General features: G+C 36.6%; 1 protein-coding gene across 1 annotated transcript; it reads left to right on the forward strand.

The window, feature by feature from the left end:
* Positions 1-792: 792 nt before the first annotated feature.
* Positions 793-6,662, forward strand: LOC132312358 (alkane hydroxylase MAH1-like). Its single transcript, XM_059810701.1, has 2 exons — positions 793-1,175; positions 4,531-6,662. Exon 2 carries the CDS (start codon positions 4,964-4,966, stop codon positions 6,515-6,517), a length of 1,554 nt encoding a protein of 517 aa, XP_059666684.1. The 5' UTR covers positions 793-1,175; positions 4,531-4,963; the 3' UTR covers positions 6,518-6,662.
* The last annotated feature ends 2,072 nt before the right edge of the window (positions 6,663-8,734 follow it).

The following is an 8,734-nucleotide window of genomic DNA, read 5'->3' on the forward strand; positions in this document are numbered from 1 at the left end:
TGCAGTGCATTAGGTGGTGAAGGCTATATAAAGAAGTGTAGTGTTTTGTAAATGGGACACACCAATAGAAGCAAATGAGAATTCTATCTCCTTCTCTATCTATTGTTTCTCTTACATTCTGTTCTTATATCAAGTGTGTTGCAACTCCTCAATATTACTCTATATTTTCTCTTAGATTCATAAAAATAGTAATGTAATGGATTGTATTATATAAATAGTATAACAGCCGAGTCAAATTTTTTTTTTTTTTAATGGAGATTTGTTAAACAGATATGGTGGGATATATACGGTATTAATCATTTGTACCCTAAAAAGGTCTATCTCCTTTACCATATAAGAAGGTCTCTAATATAGCACTTTTAATATATAGTATTTTAAAAAATTAAAATATTTATCTTAAATATAATTTATTTTTTATTAAAATATTTATATTAAATACACTTCTACCACAATCCCACGATCCCACCATCCACCACTACTACCTCTCTCATTTGCGGGACAAAAATTGGTGAATCACTCGCTTGATTGTTGTTTTAGGATGGTGTGAAATAAAAAAGAAAATGGTGGGCTATTTCGAGATTTATTTGGCAGCATCCTAAAATGAGAATAATAAGGGTATTTTCGTAATTAAACTTATTAGAGCTAATCCGATTACTCGAGTAATGTTCAAACTTCAAAAATGCAATTTTTCGGGGTCTAAAAATTTAATTACCAAAATACCCTTATTATTCTCATTTTACCCTTTATTGAAAGTATTCTCTAATTAACCTCGCTTAATGCCCCCAAAATCAGAAAACCTAATAACTAATCTTCTTCATCATCTTCCCATTCAATCCATAAATGGATTCAATCGACTCAATCCTTCACATGCTCGCCTCTCTCTTCTCTCTCCACAATTTATCTCTGACTTTTGCTCTAAACCAAACCAATTCTTCAAAATTTCTACAAATGTTTGTGAACATGAACCGAAAATGAAGAAAACCCTACATTTGTTAGATGGGCAGAGAAGTGATCGGAAAACGAGTGGATACAAAAGAGGCGGCGACGAAGACAGTGTCGGAGTGGGAGGTGGGTTTGCCGAGCGCTGACGATCTAACTCCTCTTTTTCAGAAACTGATCTGGCCGGAGTCCGCCAGAGCATGGTCGGCGTGAATCGGGCATCCATCAAGTCTTTGGTACGGTCTCAGACACTGTTTTCATATACTAATTTTTAATATCAACCTTTTTTTTTTTAGGAAGGTCAAGCAAATTAAATATATATAATATCAACTCTTTAGTTTATAACAATAGTTGGGTAAAAAAGTAATGCTATACAAGAGCCCTCCATAAAGATTGAAATACTTCTCCCTCCCTCATAATGTGCATAGTACCCTTTTCAAATTACAAGTTTTTCTTTTAAGCTTAAATATTTATATTACCAATGAAAAAAAATAACATACAACTAATTTGGGACATAAAAAAAAAGATTAAAAAAAGGAGGAACTACTAATATAGAATGGACGGAATATTAAAAACTTCATTTTACTTTTCAAAAAAATTATATCAATTGAGTAATTAAATATAGATATTTCAACTCGTCATAAGGACTGAGAGAGCTCTCTTGATATTATTACTCAAAAAGAAAAAAAGAAGCAGCAATTATTAGTGTGGGATAGGTTTCCTTAAAACACCATTAACTAGAACTGTCCAACCCGAGCACAGCAACATACTTTCCATTTAAGAGATTAAATGGACGATGTAGGCTTCCAAGGCGAGGAGGGATTATTTACATTTAATCTCTCTTTTGAGGAATACAAATTTAACTATCTCACAAAGAGAACGTTTTTCTTTCACACCACAAGGCCTCTAGCTCGGATGATATAATTTGGAGAAGTTAAGAGTTCGAGCCCCATTAAGAGCATGTCATGGGTAATGCGTGTGTTTGATTTAACTTTCGGGGAAAAGCAGGGAAAAAAATATATTTTTCTTTCGCTAATCAAAATTTTCAACGATCTTAATTAATTTAGTCAAATTAGTGAGATGCGAAATACCAACACATTTGTTCATGACAAAATGGCCTGATAAGAGGATTCGGTTCTATTTAATAAAACTGAAAACTAAGTACTTAAAATTTGAAGAGCTGAATTTGAAGTGCTGAAGTTTTTAAGTGGTTTAAAAAAGTAATATTTTTTTTGATATCTTTTTGAATTTTTAGGGTTCAACATTCAGTAATAAGTGATTTTCCTGTCACATAAAATTTTACCCTATTTTAATTGGCCCTTACCATTTTTAGTAATATTCAATTTGCGTTATCAAACGCGCTTAATTGGATAAACGCTTAATCCGTTTAGAATTAAGCGTTGAATTGAGTTATCAAATAACACCGAACACATCACAGACATGGAAATCCAATCATTAAAACAAAACCAACAATATGTAACACACAATATTTTACGTACTAAAGCCAAACTCGACTTATGTTTGAGGAAGTTTCACTATAATGAATCGAGAAAAGAATATACAACTATAGAGAATTACCCACCCATTAATTTTGAATCTCTCTACTCTCACTCACTCTCTTATCTTCTTACTTACTCCTCCATTCTTTTTTCTTCTGTACCTTCTCCACTCAACTCCACACTTTACTTCCAAACCCTCTCTTTTGGGGGCTAAGAGAGAATTCACTCTTTTGTGGGGACTAAGAGCAAACCTACACTCCTCCACGAAATATATCTATCTCAAAAATAACCTAGGTATCTATATAGAGAGCCATAAACTCAACTCCTTAGTGGCCAAGGATTACGTTTCCTTAGAGCTCAAGACTTGGCTAACAAGAAATTCCTTAGAGCTCAAGACAAGAAATCCTTAAAGGCCAAGATTTGCCAACCAAGAAATTACCTAAAAAATATACTCTAATGTTCCGTTTGGTTGGAGGGATGGAAAAGTGGATGGAAGAGATAGAGGGATGGATGGATGAGAAATCCCTAGCGAAGGGAAGGTGTCTTTTTCGTTTTTTGTTTGGTTGAATGGAATGGATAGTAGAAAAGATGGATGGGGTGATACTTTTTTTTTTGCTTCCTCCTCTTCCCTTCCCTCCAACCAAACATGAAAAGCTTCATCCATCCATCCCTCCTCTCATCCATCCCTCCAACCAAACATTGCATAAAATAGAAACTGAATTATAATAGGAATTTGAGACATAATTCCTACCAATCACTATCTCTTGGCCCCTACGAAACACAAAACACTCTCTCTCTCTCGCTCTACCCACCCGCTTTTCATGGGCTACTTTCTCAAAGCCATAAAAATAAGTCATTCGTTTGGTTAGAGGGATGGAAAAATGGATGGAAGAGATAGAGAGATGGATGGATGAGGAATTCCTAGCGAAGGGAAGGTGTCTTTCCCATTTTTTGTTTGGTTGAATGGAACGGATAGTAGAAAGGATGGATGGGGTGATGCACATCCATCCTTTCTACTATAACATTACAGTAGTTGCTGTGGGTCTGGACCTCACTTATTGAACTTGGCATGCATGGGATCTATTTTGAAGTACTTGGGACTAAAATCTCATGCTAGCCTTCTAGAATTTGCATGAAATGTGAAGGGCCAGTACTCTTACCTACATTAATTGACTTAATTCTGTAATTAATTAGTTTCGCAGAACAATTTGCTTCGATATATAGATTCAACAATACCATGATAAACTCATCCCAAACTAATTGTATAGAGCTAGATACTTTGGCTCCAAACACAAATGCACAACTTATATCAGTAAGATTATTTACTACTACATTCCTGCATATCAAACATTATGCACACCAAGAAACTACGCCATCATATATATACAACAGTTATGGTGCATGAAATAATAATTTAAGTTTGGGACAATCCAAAAGTATGTGAATATCCTATATATTCAAATTTAAGGACCATTTAAAACGATAACTGTCCCCTCACAGAAACATACATTCCAATGTCCAAATCCTTCAAACTGGGATCGTTGCTTCATTCATATTTATTGAGTGAATATCCTATATATATGCTTTGTTTCTCTGCCCATTTTGAGCCTCTCCTGCTTTTGTTTTCTTATATATTGACTTGATATTGAGTGTTGCATCCTATCACTTACATTTTCCTATTGCTTGCATCTTCGTGATCATTCATTTGTTGGTTAGCTAATCATCTCTTGATTGGAGTATTTAGTTCATTTTTTCTTCTTCCTTGGGGAAAAATATTTAATACCCTGGGGGATTTTGGGGGCTAGTTGGTAATTCCAAATATTGTCAGAACGACAGCCTTTCAAATTTGGTCTTTTCGCCGGAAGAGACACCATATGTGCAGTTCTCACTTGGTTCTTGTTATTGCTAAAGTAGTATTAGTTTTTATCAAAAGAAATGTTTTTCTAAGCACTTTTATCAGTTTATTCTAAAATTACACATTACTTTCTAAAAAATGAATGTTGCTTCAAAAGTAGGACACCCAGACAATACTGCTATCACTATTTGTAACTTGGCTAAAATAGTACTTAAGGTGGTTAAAGGATGTTTTCAGTTGCTAGACATGACTTGGTCCTTCGAACTAAAAAGGAGGTGAATGATTTCCGCTGTTCCATGTTGTGCAATGATTTCTGATGCGTGTGGTGTACATTCTTCTGGCGACTGGGTTGTCACTTTCTTCTTCGTCGTTCATAGCTTTCACGGAGCGAGCACAGGTTGGTCCTGTGCGTGTGGATGGGGTCGAGGAATTAAAATGGAGAGTAAGTTCCATGTGGTGCAATTTTAACCCCTTTTAACTTTTTTGATGCATGTGGTGTAAATACTTGCTGGCACAGAGCCAAAATAGGCTCACGGTGTGTGTTTTAGTGTTTGGGTGGTGGGTGGGTGGGTGGGGGCGAATTAAAATGGAGAGTAAGTTACATTGCAAGTGTCTGAGAGTGGAGCGTGTTAACGCCTTGGTATATTTCGTAACACTATAAAAACCAAGTATGGAGACCTTAAACAGCACATCTCACTCTGATACAATGGCTATCATTGAATATCCTGAGATACTCTTTCTACTTCTATGCTTTATTGTTCTTTGTTATTGGAGAAGCTCCATACTAATAAATTGGCCTCTTGTTGGTATGTTGCCGGGGCTTATTCGAGTTGCTAACAACCTCCTTGAGATTGCCACCGAGGTTCTCAAGCAATATGGAGGTACATTTGAGTTTAAAGGCCCTTGGTTTGCTAACATGGACATGCTGATCACTGCTGATCCTGCCAATATCCACCACATCTTGAGCAGAAACTTCTCAAACTACCCCAAAGGTCCTGAATTTAAAATGATTTTTGAAATGTTTGGAGATGGGATTCTCAACACTGATTCAGAGGTGTGGGAAGCCCACAGGAAAACCGCCTTGCCCATGATGAACCACGAGAAGTTCCGAAACCTCATAGAGAGAAGTAGCTGGCAGAAGGTGAAAGAAGGGCTAATACCAGTTCTTGATCGCATCTCCGGCCTAGGAACTGAGGTTGACTTGCAAGGGCTACTTCAAAGGTTTACTTTTGATACTATCTGCATGATAGTTGCAGGGCATGATCCAGGCAGCCTCTCCATTGCCTTACCACACATTCCATGTGAGAAGGCATTTTTTGATGCTGAGGAGGCCATATTCTATAGGCACATATTGCCAGAAAGCTTATGGAAGTTGCAAAAATGGCTTCAAATTGGCAGAGAGAAGAAGCTGAGTAATGCTTTGCTGGACATTGATCAATTTGTGAACCAGCGTATTTCAATGAAGCGCGAAGAAAGTGAAAGCAAAGCCAAAATGGTGGAGCACCAAGAGGAGGGTTTTGACTTGCTATCAGGATTCATGAAAGCATACACAGGAAAGAATGGTTCTTCTGGTGATTGTGTGAAGTTTCTTAGAGACAACTTAATGAATATGCTCTTCGCAGGGAAAGGCTCCGTAAGTGCTGCCCTCACTTGGTTTTTCTGGCTCATTGCGACAAACCCTTTAGCAGAAAACAAAATCCGAGAAGAGATGAAAGCAAAGTTGCATGTCAAAGAAGATGATAAATGGAGTTTTTTCAATGTTGAAGAGTCGCGTAAACTGGTGTACCTCCATGGAGCTTTGTGTGAGTCTCTAAGATTGTTCCCACCGGTATTTATAGAGCATAAAACTCCACTTCAACCTGACATCCTTCCTAGCGGCCATCGCGTTGATCCAAATTCAAGGGTATTGCTGTCTTTTTATTCGATTGGAAGGATGGAGACAGTATGGGGAGAAGATTGCTTAGAGTTTAAGCCGGAAAGGTGGATTTCTGCGCGAGGAGGAATCAAACATGAACCATCTTTCAAGTTCCCGACATTCAATGCTGGACCGAGGAGTTGTTTAGGGAAGCAGTTGGCTTTCATTGAAATGAAGATAGTTGCATCAACCATTATCCATAATTATCATATTCAAGTGGCAGAAGGTCATCCTATTTCCCCAAGAAGTTCAATGTTACTTCATATGAAACATGGTCTGAAGGTCAGGATTACCAAAAGGAGTGTGTGACGAATAAGAGTTCACTCATCACTGAAGAGGTGGTGTTTGGCAAAATGAATTATCTTCGTGGTTTTAGTTTTAACCTTGTGTGATAGTACCATGTAATAGCAACTTGATTAATTATTGCATGAATAAAATTGTTTGTTGCATTGTATCTACAACCATAGGTATGTTTGTTGCCAAATCCGGATGAAACTGATGAGTCCTGAATTCACCATTAGTGATAGGGATACCAGTATTGTAGAAGATAAGACTGTAGTTTAATGGTTCAAATTTTCCTATGGTTTTCTACTTTATTGAACAAAAAACAATAAACCGGAATTACCCTTATTCTTGGTAGCAAAAAGATGCGCAGTGAATCATTGATATCAGGATCATTCTCTGTAAAACCATCATTTGTTCTAGATTTTGTCATGTTGACTTGTGGTTCAAATTCTAGTTACCCGAACACTTTGCTAGGGTTTTGTGTGTGATGTTGTGGTCTTAATTTTGTTTTGGCCAGGGTTGCATTATGACCCAACTGTTTTTAAAAAAATCTCTCTTATAGCATAATAGATAAGCACATTTAGGGTTTCGGGTGTGTTATGAGAGCCGTAGCATAGTAGATAAGCACATTTAGGGTTTCGGGTGTGGTATGAGAGCCGTGGACGTAGACATTACACCGAATCACGTAAATCTTTATGTTTCTTGTGTACGTGTGTTTACATTTTTGTCGATTTTTTATTGCGTTCTTACTTCGTGGTATTTGTCACAACATAGTGTACCATATAAAAGCCAGGTCAAGGAAAATGCGTACAAGAAAGAGAGTGCTTTTATGAGTGAAGGAGATTGTATTCATTTTCTTTGTTCTGCAACTCCATTGATCTCCAAAGAGACTGCTTTCTATGACTGAAGGAAAAAATGCTTTTGTTTTTGTATGATTGTTTATCTATATTTTTCTTATATTTTTATTTGTCATTAATTCTTCTCGTTCATCTTGGGTGTTTTTTCTTTGGGCAACATGTCCTTTAGCCATTTTATACGCAGTGACATTTTTTTCGGAGGACTTTACTCTGCATGTGATGTTAAGTGTGCACTCATATGTTCAATGAGGTTTGAATTAGAATGTATTTTGCCATTCAATTCTCGCGCGAACATATGGTGCATTTTTCTTCTACCATTCTAGAATTTATTGCACATGGTAGGTTGTATGATCCGGGACAAAGATGAGCAAAACTAGGCATAGGCCCGCGCCATGACAGATTGTCAAAACAGGATAAAGTTATGCTCTGCACTAATTAATGGCGACGTACAATTATGGAGATGACGACCCCATTCTGGACATTTTAAAATTACTTCTTGTCAAGATTTTAGGTTATTACCAAAAAAAGGTAATTCCTACTTGGCTCAATTATGCATGGACCCATGCAATCTTTAAAGTGCTTTAATCATCTTGTCAGATCAAATAGTTTGAGAAATTATTTCGGCTCTTGAATTATCGGTCCCGAGACGATTGTGAAGCGACACATAAGCATGCTCGATTGCAAAGCGACATATAAACATATGTGTCGGCGTATAAACATATGTGTCAGTTTTATGTCATTTTCTATCGCTTTTTGTTTATGTATAATTTCGTAATTGGCTTGAGCCAATTGTTGGGGACTATATAATAATTTCTCCAAATGATGTCCTATTTATTTGGGTGAGCGCAATAATAAAAAGGATGAATTACACTTACCTCCTATATAATTAGAGTTTATTACAGTTATTCCCTATAGTTAGGATTTATTATACTAACCTCCTTTGTGTTTTGAATTATAACACTTACCTCCTAATTAGGGCTCCAAATGAACCGAGTCAAGTTTGAGCTTGTTCGGGCTCAACTCGTTTGTTGGCTCAAATTGGGCTTGGCTTGGGATCATGATGAGCTTAAAAAGTTGAGCTTAGACTCGGCCCGTCATTATTTTAAAAAAACTTACGCTCGGCTCGTTTAATAACAAAAGTCTTCTGAACTCGTTTTCAAGATTATTTGGTTTGTTCATGAACATAAATGTTTTTACTCATGAACATAAATTTTTTTACATAAGTCTATGTTCATGATCTTACGTTCATGAACTCATTCAAGTTTATGTTTACATGTTCACGAGTCCTATATGAGCCTATATTCACGAACATATATAAGCTTACACGAGTTTATCTTCGCGAATTTACACAAGCAGAGCTCAATATTGTTAAGGTTCGACTTGG

The sequence above is a fragment of the Cornus florida genome, unplaced genomic scaffold (genome assembly GCF_030987335.1).
Source record: "Cornus florida cultivar Cherokee Brave unplaced genomic scaffold, ASM3098733v1 CherokeeBrave_3.0.0_Hap2_Chr06, whole genome shotgun sequence".
Lineage (NCBI taxonomy): Eukaryota > Viridiplantae > Streptophyta > Magnoliopsida > Cornales > Cornaceae > Cornus > Cornus florida.